This window comes from Neodiprion fabricii, chromosome 6 (assembly GCF_021155785.1).
Source record: "Neodiprion fabricii isolate iyNeoFabr1 chromosome 6, iyNeoFabr1.1, whole genome shotgun sequence".
Lineage (NCBI taxonomy): Eukaryota > Metazoa > Arthropoda > Insecta > Hymenoptera > Diprionidae > Neodiprion > Neodiprion fabricii.
The window spans coordinates 5655804-5683663 of NC_060244.1; the positions used below are offsets into that span (position 1 = coordinate 5655804).

Consider the following 27860-nt stretch of genomic DNA (forward strand, 5'->3'; position numbering starts at 1 on the left):
TGTTTCGAAGAAAAATAATTTACGATTGTCCAACGTGACATCCCCTAAAAAGTTTGTTCGGGCTAAAAGAAAGACTCTGTGAAAAGGCGAGTGTTCTACGTCACGTGGAAAATCACACTCGTCAGATTTTTCCCTTTTTTTCACAAGATTTTGAATTTGCGACGAAATACGTTGCAGCACTTCTATTATTATTTCTTTTCTGACATTTGTATTCAATCACAGGGACACGATCCGTAACACAACGATATATCATCGGGAAATCTTATTCTCCTAAATTAAAAGTTCGTATTGAATTGTAACTATTTTACGATATTGAATTAGTAATGAAAAACTCGTCGGACACTCTTCTCAAACATCAGTCGGAGACTTGATGTTACAAGTGTGGATCTTATGTGTGATTCAAATTCACGATGCCGTTGATGTAAGCAACAGATAAAAAAAAAAATTCTTCACGATACTTCACGAATCTAAAAAAAATTTATAAAAGTGAAAATTCATCCGAGCGCGATCTTCTACATGACATAGAACGTTCACGTTTGACAGAACCTTTCCTTTAACCCGAAATAAATTTACAGGGGCTGCAGTGGTGGAAAATGGCAAATTATTTTTTTCCTAAGCGCCCTAATATATAACGTATATATATATATACACATATACTGTACGATATTTAGAAATTAATGCTGTGCCATGTGTTACACATGTAACACATGTAGGTATGTAAAGCGTTCAACGCTTTCAGTGTCGAACAAAAGGAGGGAATACCATTTGAACTCGTTACATATTTGATATTATCGTCATCATTATTATTATATTACGTATATAACGTATAGTGTATTATTCACCCGCCTCGCAAGTTTCGCCCGTTATCTCTCGCAGTTGTCACAAATGCCAGATGCGGGAGCCGTCGGCATTCCTTTTGTTGTAAACACGGTAACAATAGATTTACGACATTTGTTATTCAAACCGGTATTAGGTAGATTTTTCTATGCGTGTACTTGCGGCTATCGATAGAATTACAATCCCCACGTGCGTTACGCTACAACAACATTTATACGGGTAGGTGTACGTTGCTTGTTGTTTTTCCTTTTCTTTTTTTCTTCTCTTATCATCGTTATTCGCTTAACGAATTTAAAACAAAGATTATATTACATGTGCAGAACACATTGAGTAGTACATATAATACACAATATTCATAATTATTACGTCTTTATCGTTGCATTACACGTAAATGTTCGATTTACGATTAAACAGTATATGGAACAGAGTAATAACATAGAACTGATTGTTTTGTTCTTTTTTTCCTTTCTAATCCATTCCTCGCAGTGTCGTTGTTGATTGATTTTCCTTAACTACGCAGACTTATGTTACACATATCGTTATGTATTAAGTTGTATTTTATAGATGTATATATATATATTGATAATAATAATAATTATATGTAATGGAATTCTCGCGATCCTTACGCGACCTGCAGCCCTAATTTATTTACATTTTTTCTTGGCCCGTGGTTATTAATTTTCTCGTTTTTTCTTTTTTTTTTTTTTCTTGCCTGTTCTTTTAAATACCTCAATATACACATTATGGAGATAATTTTTAGCAGACACAGCGGATGGATAGTCATTAATTATACAACAGCTGACCAACTTCGAGCTTATCGCTGTAGGCGATTTTATTACAGATTTTTATATTTCTTTTTTGCTTCCGGTAAAATGTGATAATTATTATTTGCAAACAAGTTGCCTCCACCTGCAGCTTACATATGTCTGTATATTGATCCTGCGTAAATCCAGCGATATCGTTCATAATTATGGACGTATAGCGTAGATAATATCCGTTGGCTGCAGCTGTTTCGTAAAAAAAAATATGTATTCGTTTTTTGGATAAAAAATTTCTCGAAGCCCAAAAACTTTTTAGCGTAAATTTCGTAGTAGCGTTTTCGTTCTCATTTAATCACGCTTGCGTCTAAATTAAATACGTTTACTCGTAATCGCGTTCGCGCCTCTATTTTCTTCTATTCGTCTTATTCCTCTTCATCTTTTTACATCGCGTAATGTCATCAATTTCTTAGCGATATGATTGCGGGGCATAGCTTTAGGAACACACGATGAATAGAAAATTTTTCCCCATCCCCTTCAGGGTGAAGTAAAAGATAGCTGAAGGGCTGCGGGGTGAAGACGAAAAGAAAGAAAAGTAGAAAAAAAAATAAATGTCAGATAAAACCACATGACAAATCGCGCAGACATATTCGGGGTCGAGAAAATATACCTTTACGACTATGTCGGGGCCATCGACCTGGACACACAGGGATATAATTTTCAATAATATTTACATTGTAATTTATCGTCCAGCGATTTGTCTTCATTGCCGTGCTATTATAGACATTTGAAATTCCCATGTTATACGTGTAATGATGTTATATCAGGTATTACTTCGTTACATCCATCACATGAGGTTCGCCTTATTTAAGCTTCTTTTTTTCTCTCTCCGACGGAACTTTTGCCAACTCTCGCATTGTCAATTATCCGCTAATTGATTTGTCGTCAAATAATGAAGGGACGTCGGATACTGAAATCGAATGGACGTTTTTTTTTTTTAAGAAAGTGAAACAACTGTTTTGAAACTTTTTCGAAGTGTGGGTACCTATACTTAAAAGTTAACCTGCACTCGAAATTATTTATCAAACTCGATATTAGTGATATTGCATATTATATGCGGTACCGTCAAACGAGCGAATTAATTTCCAAACATAACACTTTACGTCTGCTAAATATTTTCTCCATATCACATGCAAAATATACATTATATACAGCCATGCGGCGACATGACATCCGTTATTCAAAAACTGGAACTTTTTTAATTCACATTAATCGCTGTCAGCGTTGTATGTACGTTTTTTTTTGTTTGCTTTTTTTTTTTTTGGTTTTTGCATACTTCCTTTTCATTTTTCTCTTAACGTCTATTGGGTATATAAAGTATCGAAGTAATTCTGCTAAAATTATATAATAAAGTATAAATAATTGATTGATTCTAGACGACTAGATTTATGAGTAATAATATATATTTTATAGCTTTTTAATATGTTGTTGTTTTTTTTTTTTTTTTGTTTTTCAACTCTTCCAAACTTTCTCCTACTCTTGTTACATCCGGTGTACCGCCACGCGTCTTCCCCGTCGTTGAATTTCGGTAAGAAAAAAAAAAAGAAAAACTTACAACCGGACTGAAAGAAGAAAGAAAGAAAACAAAAAACAAAAACGAAGCCAGAGGGAAGTTTCGATCGGTAAATTAATTACGTTCGTCAATTTGCTGTTTGACGAATGAAAAAAAAAATCACCGCGCCTCGACCGCGATCTAAGATTGTATTTTAAAATTAATCCAGATTGCGGAAAAGTATTATTAATCGGAATATTGTCTTTTCTCCCTAACCTCGACCCTCCCATGGTAGGTGTAAGAAAAACGAGGTAGAAATAATTGCAAGACGTAGAAAAGAAAATAATCGAAGGAGAGATTTTATAGGCGTCTATAATCGTCCGCTGCCGATTTTCGTCAATAAAAAACACTCGCTTTTCTCCTTAGCATTATTATACAAAGGTCAGGGATCGACGGCTAACTCTGGGCCACCGTTGGCGACGACAATATTCTCACCACCCCTAATTCGGAGGGTTCGAATACGTCTGTAGATTAGCTATATGTACCGTTGAGGGTTGCAGTGATACCTTGTGATGCTTTTTTGCACCTTGCACATCAGCTGCTTTAGGCATCGGCGAAACGTTATGCCGCACATGGCGTACAGGGCAAAGTTAATGCTGAAGTTCGTGTAGTAGAGCAGCATGAAAAATTGCTGGATACACCAGAGCAGCAACGGCGTTTCCTTTCGGGCAAGGGTGAAGAAAAATACGCACAGCCGGATCACGTAGCTGGAAAGTGATAGAAAAAATTCATTTCCGAGATACGTTGATGTTTTGATTTTTAATTTTCCGTTTTTCGGCTGCTTTTTACTACCGGATCTTTGTCTTTTATATCGCCGGAGATCCGGAAGGTATACCTACTTTAATCAGCTTGTTTTTTAATCGTAAACATGTTACGGTCGAACATTTCAAGGAATTTTCTCCAATTTATTAACCCAACCAGAATTTTTCACTGTTCTATATTTCAAGCTCGTCGAAGTGATTTTGACTATTTTTTTTCACTTCACGCCTCGATTGATCATTCCTGATCGAATTTCCCGCCTGGGTTCTGACTGTTGTAAAAATTTATGCATCAAGTGACTTTGATTAACGGATCGGGAAAATCGGATTCGGCCGGGTCCTAACCGTTTTCGGAAAAGGCCAAGTTTTTTGACAGACAAGCGAGATTAGTGGCAGCGATGGAAACGGGAGCTCGAGACTTTCTGAAAGTTATTTGTTATAGCTGCGGATTGATCATCTGCACAAGTTATATCATTTTTCAAGAAAATACCCCCTTTAAATGTATAGGTACACATATATTACATACACCGCAAGGTTAGAAATTAATGATCGTTGGTATAATTTCGATTGTATGCAGAGACGTTGAAATTTTCAAGAAAAACATTACTGAACTCAAAAGTTACACAGACAAGCGGATGGTTTTATTGAAAAATTGTGATTCGTCCATTTTTGTGAAATTACCGTTAATCGTATCGATGATCACTCGACGAAATTGAATTTAAAAAAGTCTGAAGTTATCTTCGAATCGCACAATGAGAGGGAAATTGACTCGTTTATAAGTGAATAATTGTCCACTCGAATCAAGTGAACATTCCGGGGATTCAAAGAGCATTCGTTTGTTCACTTGTTGGCGGTGAAAAACAAAAACAGAAAAAAAAAATAAAAATATATTTTCATTGGCTATATTACGGGGTTAATCAGTAATATCCGTGAAATAGAATTGAAATAGAATGGAAATAACGAAGCCAAGAAAGAAGAAGCGCGTTGACGCGTCGGCCGGGTGAAAGAAGGTTCGAGTTATTGAAATCTCGGTAAATAAGTTACCTGGGTAAATTAAGCAGTATAAAAACGGTGCTGATGAGGAGGAGCATTTTAGTAATGCTCTGCTGATTCCTCGGAGAGGCTGGATTTCTGGACGAGGCGCTTCCGTCTGTAAAAAGAAGAAAGCACAAAAAAAAAAAAACAAACGTTATTTTAAACAGTCGATAAATACGCATAAATTGTATGGTGTTGTAAATACATCAAAGCAGCGCCCGAAGAAGCGTATTATTCGCGTATAACGAGGTGTTAATAAATCCGCTGTAAAACCCTCCCCTTGTTGTTTTGTTACACAAGGCAAGGGAACGATCCCTCGGGATGCGGAAAGGTATTTAATACCTTTGGTATTACCTCCGTAAGTACATCGAGGGTAGATGGCGGCCGATGTGGTTTGCGGCAGGTGCCTCGAGTGGTGGGAATGATTACTTTTCGACGAATGGAAAGACTGCTGTGACGGATTTCTTCGCCACCCGATTTCGGGGACGAGAGTCATCCCGACGGCTCCATTGTTGCTGCTGCTGGCGTTCTGGAAAACAACAACAATGACGACGATAAATTAATTTTCAATTCACCACCAACTTGCTAAATTTTACGAGCCGAATATAATCGAGCGGAAATTACGGTCATCTTTTCTCACCTTAATTACACCCCCGATTACTCTATTTTCATTAACTCATCCCTTTGCCTGCTCTAATTTCTCCCTCTTTCTCTCCGGCCATCGCGAATTGACTGCGTTTATTTTCCGTCAAGAAACGAGGTCCGTCCGTTTGCACAACATGTAATAAACTCCCTTATACTTTTTGTACATATATGTAATATATATATATGAATTGAAAATGAATTATAAACGAAGATAAAGCCTGGTTTTAATGAGTTTCGAATTCCGATTATATATTTTCGTTTAATTATCCACTTCACACGGGGTGGAACAAGTTATAATATTTTTTACGCATTTTTATGAGCTTTTATAAAACTGCCTCTGTCGAATAACGGGTTCATTCCGGTGGATGATTTGTACAAGTTGTTTTTTTTATCTTATTTTTCTTCTTACAGTTGATAAAGTATAAACATAAAGCCGAAAGCATAGCGTTCATTATTCAAGCCTTATTCATCAGACCGACCGAAAGAGGCTCTCGACTCTCGAGAATTTCAGGACTCAGTTCCGCTGCGAATTGAAACTCTTAGGTAAAGAATTCGAGACTGCTCAAAAGTTTGTTCCCGGGTTTTAATTACTCGATCGAATTTGCGATAGGGAAGTCTGGAGCCGGTCCTATTTTACATGAATGTGGCAAGTCGGCCTGAAATCCATGCTTTTTGTTAATTTTCTAACGAGTCAGACGCAAGTTGAGTATTTGTTGAATTATTGCAGTCGCAAGCCACGAACATCTCTTTGAAAATACTGGTAGTGTAAAAAACAAAGTTTAGCCAGTATCGACGCTTGTGTTCCAATCACTTAAAAATTGTCAAAAATCTAGCAGATTTCGACCGGTCTACGGTGGCTCATTTTATTTGATAGTTTTCACAAAACTGTTGGAAAATTGTTGAAAATTAAAAAATAATATTACTGAATTGGTTACTGAAACAAGAGAAAATCTCTTTCAACGGCCTTGTAGTAAATAGTCTACTGAATAAAGTGAGCTATAACAGAGTGAAATCGAAAGAATCTACTGGATTTTAAATAATTTTGAAGCAATTTGAAACGAAGCATCGATATCCAAGCTTTCGTTTATATTTGCATCGATTTCTTTTTTCGGGTTTTTAAACAGACCTTTGGCAAATCAACTCAACGTATTTTATTTTAAATTTGCAAACTCATTTGCAGCTCGACTAGAGTCGGCGCACGATGAACAAAAGCCGTTTTTCACCCTCGCATATATATCAGCGAGTAACTTCGAGGTTTGTTCATAATGGGTATCGGCTTTTTCAGTCATAGATCCAGAGGGGAAGTTAAAGAGTGGAAAACTTTCTTACCCGTATTTCCATTATCTGATAAATTTTCCGGTCCGTTTCTGGCGGTACGGAAATCTCATCGTCGCACGATTATATCCGAGTTTCATTCGTTTCTGGTAACGATTTGCAGACTTTGAAAGTGCCGCGGTTCAAGTTGTTTTTTTCTTTCTTTCTTTTCTTTTTTATTTCTTTATTTTTTTTTTCTACATAATACCCTTCCTCCTTTTGCGCAATTTCCTCGGGGGATGGAAATCGGTATTAAGGGTCGAAGGGGCGGTTCTGAACCGTGAATCGGCTTCACGGTACGAATTATAATTTCCTCAAAGCCTTTGTACGAGGTAAAGAAGAAACGAGTGAGCGAGAAAAAAGCAAAGCAAAGTTCTCTAAATGTGATATGATATTTTGGTATACTGGAAATCGTTCAAAATTCAACGCACGTACATACAACGGATAATCGTATTTCATTTCGATATTCGTTGGGTAATATAATTCAACGCCGATAATTCGTCAAGCGAACGGTTCCGATCGCGCTAAGTAGTATTATTGTTTTTCAACGATATATTTATCCGCATGGCGGAAACGAACGAGAGAGACAAATAAAAAATAATAACAATATGCCACCCAACGCAGCGTCAATCTGCGACGCTGATCAACTTCCTTGTTTATTCTTCTTTTTTTCATACGTCCAACAGAACCCGGTGGGTTTGACTTCGTTGCAACGTTTGACACCGCAGGTCGATGATGCAAAACTATCAGCGTTACAAATACGAGGCAATGACCAATTACTCAAGTTTTATAACATTTATCAGTCTGCCTGAGTCCTTTGCACGCTCTATGTGTACAGGAATTTATTCGTTCAAACAGTCCGCGGTGAAACAGCTGAATATACACTACAATTATTCCTTTTGATGTAACAATTACGTTAGCTATTAGTTATGTTAATCCGGCGTTGAATAATATTAATGTTAATATACATCGGCCAGAGGTTTTGTGTCAGGCGACAGCGATGTTCAAAGTAATTATTACGCAAATGTTTATACACACATACGCGTATATGTAATATGTATACGTCATAGTAAAAGCGATGTAATTTATCATCATGAAAGTTCTTCTTGCCACTGGTTTTTTATTTTTCAGGACCTCGCGCGGTTGTTTTCTTATAAAGTGCAGGGGGGGAAAAAAGCTGCGGAAAGCTGAGGAGGATGACGAGAAAGAGGAATAAAAAGTATCGCGAAACATCGCGCGTTTCATTTGATTAATGGTATTTTATCCTCAGATATTTTTCCCTCTTTCTTTCATTTCGGAGCTCCTTCAAATCCGCGGGGTTCGAGTGTTGATCGATGAAAATCCCCCGCCAATTCGGTTTCGTGTAATTAGTTTTTCAAGTTATACAAACAGTTAATTCTAGAGTCAATGATCAACCCTCCGAAGTTGGTAGATTCTCGAGTCTACGCTCTTTGGGGATCAAACCCCGAAACGAATGGTCGGAAAAGCGGTAAACTCAATTTGGCACTGAATTGGGGGCAATTAAATACCCGATTAATTTGTTCCTCCTTTTTTATATCGGAATTTATTTTTCACGCATGAAAGAAAATTGTTTTTCGCCTCCAGGATCGACGCCTTCTTTCTTGCGAATATCGTGTGTAATAATCTTTCCTTTTATCGAAAGATTGCCTTTTTATCACAAAGCAGTTCCCCATTGTGTCCCGAGCTTTGTCCGGTAGAATCACCTTAAACTTTCGTATCTTTTGTCAGTGTATAAGGGCGGCTCTTTTCTGCTAACCTAATTCATCGGCGCATACTTATACGCGAGTATATAACAAGGTGCGTGTGTATATACATATTAATTTCGTTGGAAACCTTTCAGAATGTTGCCTGAATTCAATTTACCAATTTAAGCTAGATCACGCGTGAGAAATCCGCGATAAGTAGGATTGTAAGTTGAGTTTGACTTATGGATTCGATTTGAAAGCTTAAATATTGCTACCGAAACTTTGATAAATTTCGCCTGATTATTTTCCCTCATTATTTTCTCTCTGCAGTTTACACCGGAAACGATATTGCGAATAAATCAGCCCACCGATACGACTGTTCAAGTTGTTGAATATAGAATTACGAATAACTGGTGGGAAAACCGTGCGAAATATAACCCTGAACTCGTTAGATAATGACCTGACAATCGCTGTTCGTTTATCGATATGTAAACGGTACGATTTTTACCAGAATAACGGTAGAACCTTATCCGGATCATATTCTCGATAATATTACATATTTACATAAATGCGGACGCTTTTGTAGCACGCATATCGGTTTCAGCGATATCACGCAACGTGGCTTTTGCGCTCAGTTCTATGAACCTAATACCCGTACATGTAATGTGATTTATGCGCAAGTAATAGGTCGCCTCAGCCTCGGGATGGATCGAAAAAATTTCTTTTCAATTTTCCGCGTAAGATGTTCCCATCAACCGTCTAGCTTAAGTCGAGCTGCGGACTCACGATATGGTAATAAAAATCGAGAGCACTGCAATGCGTATGAATTCGGCTGTGCCAAACCGGATTTCGCATCCTTGAAATCAGCGATTATTTGAACTTGGCTCAACCTCGTCAAAGGGTAAAAAATAAGCGAGATAAAATTTCCATCCATGGCTGTTAATCAATCCTTGACTATTTTCAGTTTTTAACATAATCAAATAATACGCGTTCGGGATTCAAGATGAAAACGAGTTTTGTACCCCTAACCGAAAAATCTAGTACGCGTTACGTACGATGTTCATTTTGTTTACGGTCGGGATGATTTGGTCTAACTGAAAAAATGTAGTAAATTGAAAAAATAACCAGAAAAATCTCTTATCGCTAAGTTTAATTAAACCAAACGAGTTCCTTCTATCAAATGTTTTATTACAATTCCAAGCATATTTACAACGTTGTTGTAACGATACCCAATTCGCTGGCGATAGCTGGAAAGATCGTTCCATGATACGACTAAAAATACCGGTGACGAGGCTGTTAATTCCGACTGACATTTTCACCCGGTCGATTCTGCACCTAACCACACGTAAACACCGCATGTAACGCGTAATTGAACATCTTGGGTTAATGGGACAGGCGAATAAACGTCGGAGCAAAGAGGATCGGCCATCAACCTCAGCGCAGCTTTATCCAACGAGCCGTAAGTAGTTAAACCCGACGCTCGGTCAGCCGGCGTGTTTCCAGATCGGCTTTGTGGTAGGTATTAAAAGGATCTGGAGAAAATCGTGGAAAGGATGAAAGGATGGAAAAATTTTCCGAGAAAATACGAGCAGCTAATACATCTTGTAAAATCTTGAACCGAAAAATTTTCGCCTTACTTAACGGTAATTTTCCTTTTATTTTCCACACGGCAAAAAAACGGACGTCGAGTAAAGAAAATTGAATTTCGCGGTTAGGGTTTAGGGTGGAAAATCTGCTGCAGGGAAGGCTGAGGAATTTCATTTCTAAACTTTTGCTTCTCCCGCTTATAAATTTTATAACTTACCCAGTTTTTAATGGTAACGGAAAAAATCAAACGCCGAGTTTGGACTTTGTCCGATAATTTGTTCGATATAAGCAAGTTATTTTTGAAAAATTAGTCGGCAACGGATCCTGCCGCAATTTATTGGAGAAATATATAACGGACGGGGCGTCGAGCGAACTGCGATCCTGTATTTCAAACAACAATTAGTCCCGTTTCATCGATATCATCCCTCACGGATTCACCGACAACAATTTCACTCGTGCTAATAGGTGTTTAATATATGCGTAATGACACGTGACTGCAGCCTCATTGTTGCGATGATCTCGCTATAGTTTACCTTCATCTGTATCATTGATCCGCCATCAGAAGTAATAAATTTATACGAAATTTCAGGAGGATATAAAACACTTTTTCACCGTTGTCGTTCATTTTACGTGTGAATTGATTGAGTTATTAATACGTATTGTTGTACAAACGATGATCGATGTGCGAAAGGGTAAAAAATCAATTCGCAACCTACAATCGTATTATTACAGTCGTGTTAGAATGTTTCCGCCAAGGAATTCAAATCACGAATGTAACACGGAATTCGTATACTACTTTCTTTCTTCGAATACAGACGCGTTTCTTTTTCTTCGCTCCCGAAGAATCGAAATACGCGTCGGGATATTTTTCTCCTTGAAAATTGACGCGGTTCAAATGACAGGGAATAACATCTGTTCCCTAAAAAGGGAGAAATGCGCTTATTGATATTCGGTGGGGCGTATATCCTGCATCGGTCACAGGCTTTTCATATTACGTATTTTTCTCCGTGTTTTCCTCGTCAGAAGAATAAAAAAAAATAAAACAAATCAATAAAATACCATTCACCACATACAATACAGAGTTGGTGGTATGGAAAGCCGAGAAAATGGAGCAAAAAATTTCGATTTACACCTAAACCAGGGAAAATCAAAACTCGTCAAGACCATTAAATACGACAATGTTTGAAAATAATTCGATCAAGGCTTGGGTTTAGTAGCCGGCGGTTGAGTCGAAACTCGTGTTGTGTAATCAATAGATTAATCGGTAGCTTCGATTAATCAATTAATCCAAGTTGCCTCATAATAATTCTGCAGGTCAATCGGTTTATGAATCGAAATTGTCGATCGATCGGTTTAACTAATCGAAAAATGATTGATCGAAACTGTCCATTAATCGATTAATCGCACAGCAATAGTCCCAAGTCGAGACGCGATTTTGCGATTCGTGCGGTAGCGTGTTATAATTGCGGAGTGGAGGGGGGGAGGTTAGCACATGGTCCTTCGTCCTTAATTACTGTGGTGCGAAAACCACGGCTTAGGCACGTATCGTGCATTATTTATCGGGCCGATCTGCAGCGAAATTTTAACTCCTAGCAGACGGCAAATGCCACGAACGTCGTTGGCGATACAGATACGTGGCGACGAAACCGCAGGATCGTCGAAAGCTGTGGGTGTTTTCAGCCGTCACCTTGACGCTATACGGCAGAATAAGGCGAAACCGTCGAGACGGTGCGCTGCGCGGAAAATACGAACCCCGCGGTTTTCCAGACACCGCGCATATGTTACAAGGTACGCGTAATTTATACTGTTTGTCTGGGATTTGCCTGGAGTAAAATTTTCTCACAGTGGGATAAAGTGTGGTAATTTTATTTGCGATTCATTTTTTGATAAACTGCCGTGGTGGTTCATCTCCTTAAATGCAGTGCAGTGCAGTTTCGAATCGACTGTAGAGTACGGTTATTATTACCGCAGAACTACTTCGGTCGATTTACCAACGCGACTCCCAAATCCAACGATACTGAATAAACATATCTCGAATTGTTTCACCGAGTCAAAGGATCGTCAGACGCGTCGGCATAACGCGTACTTTCACCCTTTGTACACTGAGAAAAATTTCATTTGTTACAGTGACTAGAAAAATTGTTGGAATTACGAAAAACGAGGTGCACGTAACCATTTTGCGCTATGGTCGATCTTTTTTTTTGGTAACTGCAACGCAAAATCAATTTGTGAGGTTTACTCTACTTTTTTAGTCAAGTGAGGCTTTAACGTCAATTTGTTGCTGCACAAGCGTTAAATTTTCACAATGGTTACAAGAAAGTATAGTAACAGTGATGATAACGCGAAAGAATAGGATACTAGACTTTTTGGTAACAGCTAGAAAACTCATTTTTATTTTCTACCTAGAAGTATATTTTTCGATCGTGGTAAAAAACGAAAAAGTTAAAGACTGAGCGGTAACAGGTACTAAAAATTTCTCTCAGCGTACAGAGGATCTGGTAAGAAGGCAGTGTCTTTTATTAAATCCGTTGTTTCTTGACTCCTAGAAAAAGTATCGAAATATCTGTCAAGGATGAACAGCGTTACCTTCAAATCTACTTCGAAACGGAGCAATGGATTTCATGAAATGAAATTGCGAGAGTCGCAGGTATTTATATTAGAAGCAAGTCTCAAATTACATTTGATCTGCGAATGTATTGCATCTGGCTTTGAAACGCGTGTAAGTAACAGATATTTGTACTTGTTTATAATTGTATGATAAAAAATCAACACTCGGTGATTTGGGTTAAATATTGTAAATAACACCGGAATTTTCGGCACGTATTTTTCATTCACGTCTGACCTCCGCCCACGTCTCCAAAGAATATCGAATAAGGTACGGGTATTTTCTTATTTGCTCAAGCTTTCACCTTTCCTCTGAAAAACCGAATAAATTGAATTTCACAGGACATTTCTTTCCGGTTCTGTCAACTTCCGTAAAGTCCGCGTCGTTGAAAATGTGAGATCAAATACAGCCATCTAATATACCTCTGATTCCGAATTGTAGAAAAGAAAATGCCGGGCGGTTCGAAATGAAGTATAATGAGGTATTGCTCAAAAGAAAAAGAAATAAATAAGTGAAAAATAGCAATGTTTCACTAATTACATCGAACGTCTGTAATAACCGTTGATATGAACAAAGCTCTCCGTCTCTCTCCTCTCTCTCTACATTTATTCTCTTTCTTTCCATTCGTCTGTTTTTGCCTTTTTCGCTACTCCATTTGTTCAGACAATACATGATATGAGTATAATATACAGCTGGATATATACACGAAGAATAAAAGGCATAATGAAGGAGGGAGTCGAATAAAAGAAACAGAAATATCATATCTCCTTTTATTATGGTCTTCAAATTTCCCGCGGGAGGTTAAAGAAACGTCGCAGGTTTGCTGATAACACCGATCGATCTCGTCAGGGAATCCCGTATAAAACCTACAACGCGAATAGGTGCGAAGTATGAAAGGTGTGAACCTATTCCCCAAATTTGAAAGCAACCAAACAGCGTCCCGCCATTCGTTTTTTACTCATAAATTGATGCGACGTGTCTGCAGGAACGTTGACTGTACAATTGTACGTATACGCGGTATTACTTCGTTGTATAAGGAAGAAAAATCAATTAATAAAAAAACGCTCGCGCAAAGTTTTCCTCCTACTCCGATCCGGTAAAATTTCCACAGCCGATTTCCACGTTCGTGAAACACTCATTTCTGGCCGAATTCCAAAGCACGCAACGTTCTTGTGTGCTCACAATTTCTAGTTCAGGAGGATCCATCAAAGTCCTCTCGGCCCGATTTCGGGTTGGCTACAAAGTGCTGGATTTTGCCTCGGGATAAACAACGTTTAGGTGTAACGAATCATCGTCGAATCGCGATGCGCGGCGAGTGTTTCGAGTCAAATATTCACTCTCCCGAGTTTCCGGTATATTCCTAAAATCCATCATTTTTCAAGTAGCGTCTCTCGAAATTGTCTAATTTCAAGGGTGTGTTTACGGATTACCAAATGTCGGATCTTCGAATTGAGGAAAACGCCGCGTTGAGGATACACGTTGTATTACGTATAAGATTGACGAGAATTTAATACACGCTCTCTTCGAAGGTGTTATTGGCCGCGTATCAATTCGTTTGTACAACGCACGCAACACAAGCATGGCGTACACGTGCTTGCCTAACGCTATAATATATCTTTTATTATACCGTTTAGCTTTTCAATTTATATTATACGTGAACTTGAGACCGATTTAGAAGTACACATCCACTCCGTCAGACATGTATAAGTAGTAAGTATATAATTACAGTAATGGCATAAAATTTGTACGTACATATAATGTAATCTGAAACCGTGATAAAAAATTAGAAAATTTTTAGGACTAATGGGCACTTTATTTTCGATTCTTGCGAATGGATGAGAATTTCGCCAATTTAAAAACGTCGGATATATTTCCATTAAAACTTTCCAATTCGTATGAATTTTGATATGGAGTAGGTATATGTTATACTTTGGGATCTTCTCAACGAATATTGACAATCTCCGAAACGCTTCGAAATTTCTCTGCGTGCTTCTCATATATTCTGTAAAATGTTCCAGCTGTATCGAAAAATATTATATTTTACATTATATTAAAAATAAATATTATATTTTACCCGTTATACACATTGATTATCTATCGACCAAATGGTCTGCTACGGTTTAATACGCATGCGCCAAAATCGGGGAACAGCTGTTTGCCAAAGTGACCAACCGTCATGAACGTAGGCGCAAAAATTTTTGCGGTTACATACATCACGGCGATCTGTCATTTGAATTTAATGACTGTTGGCCGCCCTGACAAAGAACTGCTCTGGAATTTTAGCGCACGCGCATTAAATTATAGCAGTCAACGGTTCGTTCCGTCGATAGATAATCACTCTATATGTATACGCTTGGTGTAATTCGATTAATATCCTTCGGGCTCAACTGTTTTTGTTATACGGGATCCGTAATCAGGTAATCTATAATCTTGCGATGCTCATATAATTTCACGAAGTTTACAAGGTTTTTTTAAACAAACAACGAATAAAAATTTCACCACTAGGAATCCATTGCCGCTTACGATTATCTAAACAATGAATCAGAATTCAAACATCAATATTGGGCGACTGGCTCGAATATCTCGAAAATTGAACAACACCGAAGAGAAACGAAAAAATTCTTTACAACTTTACGCGTATCACATACGCACCGAAGATCGAGTCTAAAACCTACGTTTTACACAACGGGGAAAAAAAGCGGCTAGTCAAACGTTTCGGGCTGTGAGATTTCGGCGAAACAAAGAGGCGGAAGAAAATAGGGGCAAATGAAAGAAACTGAAGAAAAAGCCTTCGTGGCAAGGCGAGGGTGGAAAAGGTTCGTCTCTTCGAGGCCTACCGCTAATGGAGTGTCGCGTCGCATGCCGAGAGATGCATTCGAGCTTCTGTCCCTCTCTGATTTGCGTTACAAAATTATACGGCACACAATGGGGACGCACGTAGTAACCACAGGAGGGATGACGCGAGGCCGGCGAAACTCTCGCCATAAAATAGGGAGTGTAATTTCCCAACGCGCGTAATACGGGTAAAGGTTATACCTTATACGTACCCAGCCTGAATCTACCTACGCGGTGCAATTTAACCTCTAGAATGCACACCTAGGTGTGCGGCATGCATTCGTTACACGGGTTACGTGCACCTGTACCAAAGGTCAGACTGGGTTTTTCTAGTGCGCCATTCGGAGTTTGCATTGGTAATATTTCAGCGTGTACGCGGAGAAAAATTTCATTTTTTACACAGCGGGTAAAAGAAATTTTTTTACTGATCGGGTATCTTTTTTATAACAGCGGTTTGAGTGAAAGAAAAAAACGTAATATACAAGTAATTGTTTATGGTAATTGGAGCTTTGTCAGTTCTGCATATTTCTCGTTATTGCAATATTAAATCCGTTTGTTCGGCTTGAGACATTTTTTTTTAGTTATCAAACAAGTCCCTAAACGTTCGTTATACGAACGGTCGTTAGAAGATAATATATTACGAACAATTATAATAACGCCCTGGATTTTTTAGTCACAGTTACAAAACTCATATTTACGTAGCGTATGCAGAACAAGGTTTTTCGATTATGGTAAAAACTTAAATTAGTTAAGGGTTGTATGGTAATCGTAATTACAAATTTTTCTTGGTATAATTTATGCACGTCAACTTTATTTTAAGCGCGGTAAAAGAAATTTTTTTCGTTTCTTCGAAGAATTGTCGCGTTTGACTAAAGAACAAAGCAAGTGCAATAAAACGTCGATTTATCAAGCATGTAACTAAATTTCCTTCGCCTGCATATTTTGCAAAATTGAACAATTTAAAATTTTTTTATTCATACGGTATAACATACAATCCACTTACGCATGCGTCTCATAGAAGAAAGTTTTTCATGCAAAGCTTTGTCGGCAAAGTTAACGGAGTTGTTCTCCAGGAATTTCGTTCGATTGTTGTAAGGTACGCGAAATCGGTAACCACGTAATAGTTTGTTCGTCGTTCGGGGAATTTCACTGTCAAAAACTAATACCACCATTTTTCTTCCCACGTTCTGTTCCGACAAAATGTTGAACAATTTTCACTGCGTATAAACGAGATCATATTATCGATATCGTTTTACGTTGGCGATGAGACAACATTTTTTTCTCTCATTTTTCTCGTTCGACCAGGAAGTCAAATTTTCGACAACGAATATTGGTAATTACTAGCTTGATCAATGGAAAAAACTACGCGTCCTTGAAGGTAAACCCGGAGCCAAAAATAAAGCTTGCGTATATTATCCCGTCTTTTTCTTTCAGCGTCCCGCGAGACGTGCAAAAAATGAATTTTTCCCCGAGCAGTGGTAATTGGCAAGCGATGTAACAGTAAGGAGAAATGAGGCAGTTTCGTCCCACGCGCTGCAATGCAGGCAGAAAAGTAGGTAGGTACTCACGTAAAATCGTAAAAACTGTGAAATAAAACAGGACGTGCAGATTAAATTCACGCGGCAATTAACTCTCATCGATCACACTTTTCGGAATGGAAAAGCTTCGATTAAATTTCCCGCTATCATCGTCCTCTCGTTTATTTCCACACCAACATATACATTACATTCCTGTGTCCAATTAACTTTTAAACCCACTCGTTACTTTCCGTCTCTCTCGCTCTCTCTCCGCCTCTTTTGCACATAGATATATAAGTTACATATCGAGTCTGCAGCTATTATCGTACATCTGATAAACGCGAAAAAAAGGTACGCAATTCAATGCGGAGAATAAAGAATTCGAATTCGATCCGGCATAATTGAAGTCATTTCCGAACACGACATACCGCGACATTGTGTATCATTCGGAAGGCGCGCAGGTTATTTTTAACGTATAAACAACAAGCTTTCCCTCGCCCCACCGTAATCGAATTCCCTCGTAATATCTCCTCTCGTTTCTGCCCCGCCATTCATACGTGTACCTATATTTAGGTATATTTATTGCGTACGATAATTGTTTCGAAAAAATCGAGTAGAACGGTAAAATGTTGTACAAAGCGAGAAAATTTTTCGATTCAATTTGGCTTGAGATTAATTTACCGGAAGATACATATTTTAATTCTTCAGAAATCAAGATCAATTTTCTGTTGATCCGACGAAGTCTACTCGAAAACACAGACCGCTTCAAATCGTTCGTTCAACATGCATTTACCCAGGGTCCCTAATTCCACACCGTAAATAACGTTGACTTATTAAATTTCCCCCACGAGTCAGACCCGCTCACTTTTCCAGGTGACCTTCCTTGGATCCGAATTAAATTTGCCAAAATTTTAACGACCGTAAAACGTTTCCAAGAACACCCTAAAAGGTCTCAAATTTCTTACCCGATTAAATTACCGTATAATGTATAACGTCATTGCCCAATTTCGAACGGCGAGCGGTTTGAGAAAGCTGACTTCGCATCGGCGACGAAAGAGTTTCGAAGAAACCGAAACTTGCCGTAATCGCAATGGAATGGGAGGTAATTCAGCGACAGAGCAACGAAGTTATGGCGAAAACTCTTCGAACCCCCGTAAATCACACTTCGCCCGTCATTCTCTACGCGCTGCAAAGCGTAACGAGCCTGTCAGTCCGCGAGCCGCAGGAATGAATAGCAAATGGAGACGGAATAATCCCGGGTGGTAATTAATCTGGGAAAGTAATCAATTATCACGAATGTTTTTGCCGGGTTCATGATCTTGCACTTCAGCGCCAAGTCTTGAATTGAGGATGAATAAGCCTTGCCGCTTGTATAAAAAGTTAAGAGGAGAAAAAACAATTTTATCTCCACCAATTCTACCAAAAACGAATGAAACACCCTCACCCCTGCTTTGTTATAAAATTTAATTTAAGCAATTTCGCGACAGACAATCTCAGATATTAACAATGTAGAAAAATATTTCATAATTCCAATCTTTGAAACGCTTATTTGACTCTCGTGTTTTACAACCGATTCTATTGCGTTTTTGGGCTCGTTCTATTTGCTAAAGAGATCTCCATAGATCGCTTGAAATTTCTTTTTACAAATATTTATGACTAGAGTTGACAGACATAGATTGTGTAAGTACGGTACAACTATTCGAGGGTTGTAACTATACTACGATGAAAGATATTCCAAATATTTTTCAGGAAATTCGTAGAAATCTGATAAGCGATCAAAATGAGTTGAAAAATAATAGAATCTTATCAAAAACGCCATTGCAATTGTAAAACCTTTCCTCAAATCGTTGATATCTTAGCTTGGGTCACCCGAATTTGTTGAAACTGAATTCTGCCACGTGATTCGAACGATATTTAATTCGTATTTTCGTAACTTTCACAACTTTTTCTCTTCTACAACTCTTACAAATTTTTATTCACACTTTACAAGATCCCATTCATCCTCAATCCCTGCCTTATTTTCCATAGTCAGCTATTTCTAGCCGCAAGCTCCGAATCGTCACTCTTCTCGCCCACTGGCCTAGTCGCCTAGTTTTGTTTATCCAACCGCGATCTCTGTGCAACAGCTTCGAGGTTCGGCTCCATCGAGGCTCGTTCATTCACTGTGATGACATGCTAATTCACTCAGGAGGGCGACAATGCTCGCATGAATACGCTAGTTCAACGCTCAACGTGACCTCTGAACCCTCGCGTATTAAATTAGACCGAAACTCGAAAAGTTTCGGGCAACAGTTTCTTAAAACTAGTTCCACAACTAGCCCAGCATCGATTCGTATTGCATCAACCATGATTATTCCAAATTTCTCCGAGGTATAACGAACAGGATTAGTTTCTAATTTCGCTGAGCTTCTCGTCTATCCGGTAATCCGGATGTATTTCCGCTAATAAATTCCGCCGGGAGAATAATCCCGAGCTGAATCTCTCTTTTGTTGATTGAGTTGTTTTTCGTTCGTGGATTTGGCGAACGATCGAAAAAACTTATATAATATCATGTAATACGCTACGTAGAAATTTACGTAGGTGCGAATGTTTTTATTTTTAATATTTCATCCGAACGCCTCGCGTGTCATCGCATCGCGTTGAATAAACTGTTCATAAACATTTTGTCGATTTGTCAATATACTGTATAAATTATCTATTTTCCTCCGTTTTACCGCCATCAATTTATCGTTAAAAATCATATCACATCGGTGGAAATTGACGCTGCGGGTAATATAAGTCGGTTGCAGGGGGTGGAGGGACGGCTGTATAAACTGCTTTGAGTCACCTTATGTCATATTTATTTTCTACAGATGACGAGAATAGCAACAGGGATGGTAATTATAGCAGCAAAGAACCGCGAATAGATTTGAGAATTTTTTTCCTTTCTCTTTTCCACTCTCCTTCGCTCTGCCTTTCTGCTTTAAACGTTTCTCTGTCTCTCGTTAGAGACAGCTTATTGGGTAGAAGCTTCTTTCGTCGGGTAAACAAACGGCATCGCCAATATCATACCGAGACTTTATATTACATATATTATCTGCTGCCTCGGAGCTTTGAACGTCAAAACGTCGGTTTTGATACAACGGGTAAAAATAACCGACCGTGAAAATCGTTAACTCGTAAAACTTGGAGTGGTATTCGGTTATTGATATTATTGAAACCCTAATCGAAGATGATGAATTTCAAGTCCTCGAACGTCTGATTCCTTCTTTATTTCCCGCCGATGTATAAACGCGAGACTGGCCGATTTATTCGCCCGATTTTGTCGTGTGATACAACGGATTTATATATAAATGACAGCTTGCGGTAGAAATAGACGGAGCAAAGAGCTGAGCAGCTTTCGTTCACTATGAAGTATTCAAAACTCACCACTCTGGTTATTCATAGCTTGGACGCAGATTTTGATTCCGGAGTGTTATAATACTATCTCCGAAGTGTGAAAATATGGGGATCGCTTTATCCTTGGCGAAGATCACATCCGGTGCTCGTTACGCGCGGATGGATACTCGCGGGAAATCAGGCAAGAAGAGAAAATATGAAAAAAAAAAAAATTTCACCATCAGTCCCTCGCGCTTTTTCATATACCCGCCAAAAAACATCTTCAGACGTATAATAAATCTTTCGGGCTCACCTGCAAAATCGGCACCCGGGTGGTGGATTATCAATTCTTCGCAGACTTTTTCCTGATTCGTACATAAAAGACAACGGTTGTCGTGTCGAGATGCAAAATGAATTTTTGCGTTGCAGGTAACGGATTACCGGGTAAAAACAGGTGGAACAAGTGGACGACGGGTATAATTTACTGTACGCGAATATGATTAATAGTTGAAATTTTCACACGATCTTCGATCCCGTATATGCCGAGAAATAATTTAGCACCGTCTGATTTCGATGAATCGTGATTACGACCGAATTTCGACCCGTGGTGAAAATCGCCCGGGAATTTTACTAGAGAAATTCCACAGATTCAATTCGGTGTGAATTAGTGGTCCCTAAATGGCACGCGGATCGAGTTGCCCTTCGGTTGGTCAAATTCCAACACTTTTAAACACGCGACATTGAAATACCTAGCTACGATCCTGAAGTTCACGGGTACTTCGGGAGGATTCACCACCGCCGAAACGTATTTCCTCAAGTATTTACAAACGGTTGTGAAAGCTAATTTAGCCTGGGCTTGCCGACGAATTTTCCTCGTCGTCTACATCCATATAATTAGAATATTTCAGGGTACATGTTTGTACGCGGGGGAAAGTTGAAAGGAAAGGAGTACCGCGGTAGGTTTCTCCGACAAGTTCGAATCACCGCATCAAGGAATCCCCGGTACTTGTTGAACCCAAAAGCTGGTGGAAATGAGCTGTTTCCGGATCACCTTCTGCCGGAATTATTAAAGCGTCAAGTTTCGTAAGGGCTCGCTTTGCTCTCGGAAATTTATCTCGTTAATTTGCGAAACCTCTGAGCTCACGCGCTTTGATTTCACGAAACAGGGTCTTTTCAGCCGACTGATATGCGAGTGTAAAAATCAAGTAACTCTCACGAGCCTCTCAAACTGGTTTGAAAATTATTTTTCTGTGACAAATCACTTCCCTCACCGTGTCTGGGCTTCGGGATGATCTTCGGCGCCTTTTTACCGCGCGTGAAAATCCCCCGGGGCATTAGGGCGATTATTCATTACACCCGGTAAACGTGATATCGGGATCTATAACGCAGGTGGGTTCGGTTAAACGAGTGGCTACAAAGTGAACGAGGAATAATGATAAGCTATGTTTGCCTCGGCGAATATCATACACTTTGGCGATAAGCTTGCAGCTGTGTTGCGACCGATCTTTGCCGTGCGTAAACTCAGTTCTCGTGTCCAGCAATACGATCAGTTAAAAGACAAGAGGGACACGGACAGATGGATGGATGGAGAGAGACAAAGAGAGACAGACAGAGAGGGAGAGAGAGAGAGAGGAGGGAGGGTGTATCGTAGCGTGCATATCAATTTTTGCTGACGTCCCTTGCTAACATATTGTGCTGGGTGTTCGGTATTTTATCGAAGAAATCTACATAGGGCTTTTTAGTTGACGCAAAAAACATTCTGCCGCCTACTTGTCTTTGATATATCTAGCATTAAAATTGACGATTTATTTATCGCAAAGTATAGAGATACCATTTGAAAGTTGTCGTCAAGTATTTCTGCAATCTACAATATATATATACACATAACACCAATTTATCATCGGCTTCGGATTTTCATTTCGACCAATTGAATATTGGTCTCTTGAATTTGTACGTTTATTTTGAATTCCATTTTTACCGTATAACCGAACTGTTTGATAAACTATCGATTTTTCGTCACACGTGGGTACAAAGCAATTGCGGTAAAGTCCCTGGAAGATGGCCAAAATTTATCACCGGTCGATTCCCTGATTCACGTTAGTTGTACGTTAGATAATATTCGATACGTTTCTCGGCAACGCGATCCGACTTTATATCAATTTAATTTTACCCTCAGGGGTGTTTCTCTTCCTTTTTTCGTTGTACCGTTGGATGGAATTGAATCGTTGAATTCGTTGAAATCGAACTTCGCTGAAAGCTGAAAACGTTAACGACTCTTAATACGCAATTGGCGGAAAACTTGAAACCGATCTGAAAACGTCGTTTCTAATTCGGGGCGACTTCCTGCGTCGGCGTTCATCGCAACTGAAGTAAATACCGACTCTGAGGGTGCTGGTGGAGTTTTATCGCGTCGTCAAGAACAACTCTAAGGGAGTTGCGCGTCATCTTACACAGGCCTGGGTTTCATACGGAGATAAAAGACACTCGTCGTCCGAAGAAACGCAGGTCGTTTCCATCAATTAAGCGATCCAATGCGATCCCCCTTTTTTCACGATCCGCAGCGATCAATCAATTAATACGGAAAGTGATCTCACGATCTCTCTTCGTTTACCTCTCCGACTAAGACGCTGCACACACTGGGGATGAAGAACAAACTTAATCCTCGACCCGAAAAACGGGATCCTTCGGCTTTCAGATGCCCAAAATCCTACGTTTTTCTTCGTCTAGATGTCGCTCGGTAAAATATGTCTAAACATAGCATTGTTGTTGATATTTTTACGGTGAAAATCGCGGGAAAATGGATCGTCTATAAGCCGAACATCTGCCGACACGTATTTTTGCCTTTGAAATTTCGAAGGGTTACGCGTCGACTTTGAAGTTTTTTTCACGAAAAACAGAACCTATTGTACTTTTGTAGAGTTGATAAAGGGAAAGTAGAACGTCCAAGCGGATTTTTCATTTGGCGAAACCTCTTACCCGGGAGATTGGAACTCTGGGAGTTACTTTTTTTATCGTAGGAAATGACGTATAACTACGTTTAGAATTTCTTCCGCGGCACCTGCGGTTTCTGGAAAGTAAGGGTGGACGGATAGAAACGAGGAAAATAGCAAGAGAGAGAAATTGAGCGAGAGGGTGGGAGGTCAGGTTCAAGTTTACGACACGGGGTGCGGCTAATGAACGTCTCTTCCATACGTCAAAAAAAGAAGACTGGTGGCAAAAAAGCTATTTCACCTCTTCCGTTTCACCCAACTACGTTTGAATTTACGGCTCGTGTCGAGAGGGATTTTTGGAAACCGAAGACGGCGGCAAATTTCGAAATTCTCGTTCGTATTCACGTATCTAATCCAATTTAATTTAATTTCTCCCTGAGTTGAGGTGTCTGAATTTTTTTTTTTTTGCCTCCACAGACTGTTAAATTGAGGTAAGCAGAAGCGTGGGTAGATGAAAAAAATGAATTATTATACGTCGTTTGCATCGAATTGCACTGGCGTTGGGTTTATACCTACTATGAAGATGAATGGCACGCTTACATAAGCGTCGGATAGGTATTTATAAGCGGGCTGAAAATAACACGGTGCACCAACGGGCCAATACTCGCGCCTCTCACACAATCAACGCTTAACGACTTACGTACATAGTATCTCAACTCCGCTCCTACAATATAAGCTAGTTTGACAGGCCCGCGGTGTGATTGGATTTTCCTGATTTTTCACGGGACTGACTCGCTTTGACGGCTAAATCGTTGAGTTATGAGCCCCCATTTATTGTCGCAATTTATTGCCTCTACGGATCTCTGATCGAAATTCAATTTCTCCTCCACGGTTTTAACTTTCTCCGTTATCAACCCGATCTCGAAACATTAATTCTATCCCCTAACTCGCCGCAGCCTGAACTTATCCTTGGGTCTTGTAACTGCTCCGTTATCACTGCTGGAAAGTGCACAAGCAAAGCTCGAGAAGAGTTTATGGTTTTTTTTTTTTAACTCCCGAGCTACTCGGGTGGTCGTAATCCTGGTTATGCCGTATTTGCAGCTATCAAGGCCACCGCGAACCTCTCGCTGTTTCTCACCTTCGACAAAGAAAACCGGCCAATTTTCTGCAGACTTCATCGATCATCGGGCTTGTCGGAGAAATCCGCACCCATGTACAGTAGGTGCGAGCTCTCCCCGTGCAATGTCACCTCAGCGATCAATTGTGACGTCCCCATTCCCCGCACCCTAGCAATTTTTTCCCTACCGTATGTTTCACCTCGGACGATATTATCACTCGTGATACTGAGAAAAAAGAATCAGACTAAGAGGTGGATTACGTGTAGCGATGTCGGGGTCTTCGGAACGAAAAGCAATCGACCGTACGGCGAGGGTGGTAAATAAAAAAACCGGCGAGAACAGTAGAAGAAGAAGAAAAAGAAGAAGAAGAAGAAGAAGAAGAAGATTGAGGAAAAAGAGATGACTGATTGACGACTATGTTGTGCTTTTAAGCGTCGTCTGAAGTTAATAAAGTATAACTCACATGATACATGCTTTCAGCGATGAAATTTTTGGAAAACAAAACATTCGAAGCTGGAATCTCTTTCAAACGATGTTTGGACAGCGCCGAGTCTAGCAGCATTAACCGATGTTTTTGCCATATTTTTTGCAGCACGGAGCAACGCACAAACAAGCTTACGCATAAATAAGTCGGTGCGCAGTATTTCCGGTTTCGACTCGTACGGCAAAGTTACCGATACCGTGATCCACGACCCTACCTCACGATTGTGTTGGGTGCTCAGGTGGACTGACCGATCGAAACCGAATGGAATCTGCGTGATTGAACACGGTAGAAGAATCGGATCGACTACGCGTCGATTGCAATAGTACAGAAGTGCGCGCAAATTGTTCCTCGACGTACTTAACGGTAGGTATAAACTTCTCACGAAGAATTGCAACGAATTAGCGATACGAGTTACTCGTTGTTCCACGGGCACCTTCAAAAACGACAAAATATCCTTCATACGTGTTAAATAAAACGTCGTAATCCAGATTGCCTTTAATCTCTTTTTCACGTCCGTGGTTGGTTGTGGGACTAAAGATAGGAGCGGAGTGAAACGTGCTTACAGCGAGGTATTCGAAGTTGACCCAGATCGGTAGTGGGCAGTTGTGATGTGAACCGTTCGCAGGATGAAGCGATTCGCGGTGAAATTACCTTACCAGAAATACAACTGCCCGTGGATTGAAATACGGGGGTGACTTACAGATACACGTAGCCAGAGTCCAGACTCACCGGAATTTGGTTGAGGTTTATGTCGGACCTTTCCCTGTTCGGAAAGTGCGTCGAGACTCCCGGTCCCTGTTTGAACCTCCTGCTGAATCTGATGAGGTTCACCGTGATCATGGTGTTCATGAGGATGATTAGGATCAGGGGAGCAATGAGGCTCGCTATGCTGTCGACGATGCTGATGATGCGCATAGTCTCGTGGTACTCCATCCTGAGCTCGCAGACCTCGGTGCCGTCCTGTGCGGGGATCACTCCGGCCGTGATAAAGGCGTACGAGTGGCTGACCAGAGCCAGGACGACCAGAGCCAGTACAATGGTCTTGGCCCTGGCTATGGTGCACATGTATGGCCTGTGCAGAGGATACTGGACGGCGATGAATCGCTCTACGGTGAACGCGACGATCAGCCAAACGCTCAGGGAGCTGCATACCGCGCTGATGTAGACGAGGGTCTCGCACCATCCGGCCTTGTTGAAGACCTGCCATCCGACGGTGTTGTTCAGCCACACGAGGAGCAGAGCGACGAGGAATCCAAAGTCGGCCGAGGCGAGAGCGGCCAGGTAGTAACTCGAGCTCCTCATCTTGAGGTGGGTGTTAAGAAAGACTATGCACGAGAGAAGATTGCCGACGAGGCCGATCAGGATAATCAGCGGAATGTAGTAGAGGTGGAATAACTCGAGGAGGAAGTAGAGCGAGTAGCAGGCGTCCTGGCTCTCCTCGTAACCGTCGTCGAGCAGCTCGTGGGGATCGTAGGTCGAGTTCTGTGCCGCGGTGAGGTTGGACCCATCCTCGGGACTTGCCCTCCGCACCCTGTTCAGGGTGCAACCCAGGGACAATTCTCTTATCATGACGTATCTGAGATCGTTACCTGCAGGTCTTCGCCTCAGACCAGATCAATCTTGTCCATATCTCGGTCCGTTTACATCCGCAATTATTCGGCTGTCGTTGACGATCACTCGACTAGGGCTGTTCACCCTCTCGTTGCACTGTTCACGGGGTCGGTTCACTCCGTACGTCTAAACCTCTCGAACACGTGCCCGAGGTGAATAATTCCGTGGCGACACGCCGCGAGTCGCGAGTCAAGTTTCCCTCTCTCGCATGCAGAGTGTAAACGCTGAGCTGTTTGATCCGCAGTCACGGTAGTTATCGATGTAATGAAATTAGTCCGATACTCAACGCGAGTGTGTTTCACCTTTGCCAATTACGACAACCTGGAATGAATTCCCGATCGTCACACTCCGTTAAATCCAATTATAATCGTCCCCCGTGTAACGTTTGTCCATCGATTTAGGGCTTAGGCGAGATTGCTTTGCCGTCGGAAACTGCACCGCGATACTCACAATGACCTAATTAAAGAGTTATTCGCGGCTCGGGTGAAACTGTGTGTGGAGGGGTTCTTTCTTTTCTCTCCTTTTTTTTTCTCTTCTTCTCGTAACGTTTATTTGCACGCCCGTAGAGTTGGCACACTGGGGATATTTTTATGATTATTATTGTTATTACGTTTTTTATTCAGCAATTAAATTGAAAAAGGAGAGCACGTAGCGTAAACACGAAAAAAGGTTTACTTCTCGACAATATCGCTCGACTTTAATCTCCGGTCCAGTTAATTTCACTGAAAGTCTATATGCCAATGCCGGTTGCTCAGCCGAATATCACAACAAGGTTGGGCAAAACTCGTTGTTTAAAAAGTTTCGGCTCCGAGGTTTAAACGCTGCGCGTCCGTGTCCATCAAAGAGGGCAGGCGCAAGTTCGACTGGCGTTCGAGGAAGATTGCTCTGGCTTCGAAGCACCAAACGTTAAATCGCATGCGCCTCGGCAACCTTGTCCGTTTCGCTTCTCATTCATACCTCCGACTTTTACGACTGAAACTACGCGCTCCCGTTGAGGAGGGCCTCACACCTGCTTCCCGAATCTGACTCAGACAATCGGCCATTGGCGATTGTTTGTAAGCTTACGACGACTCGAGGATCTTACGATCGGCGTTGGCGCAAAGCCTCGGATTCCCACCGGCAACTAATTTTTCTACACCCCTGAACGTCGG

General features: G+C 40.4%; 2 protein-coding genes across 3 annotated transcripts in view; one reads left to right on the forward strand and one right to left on the reverse strand.

Moving 5' to 3' along the window:
• Nucleotides 1–27860, forward strand: part of LOC124184816 (dynein axonemal heavy chain 1-like) — a 67115-nt gene that overhangs the window by 15782 nt on the left and 23473 nt on the right. The gene's annotated exons all lie outside the window — the stretch shown is intronic.
• Nucleotides 1922–27561, reverse strand: LOC124184749 (thyrotropin-releasing hormone receptor-like). 2 transcript variants are annotated; one of them, XM_046574810.1, is made up of 4 exons: nt 25828–27561; nt 5355–5529; nt 5010–5115; nt 1922–3914 (listed from the first exon to the last, which is right to left on the reverse strand). In XM_046574810.1, the coding sequence occupies exons 1-4, from the start codon at nt 26665–26667 to the stop codon at nt 3683–3685; spliced, it is 1353 nt and encodes a 450-aa protein (XP_046430766.1). In that variant the 5' UTR covers nt 26668–27561; the 3' UTR covers nt 1922–3682. The 2 variants fall into 2 exon arrangements, with proteins under 2 accessions (XP_046430766.1, XP_046430764.1); XM_046574808.1 differs by having other exon boundaries at nt 5343–5529.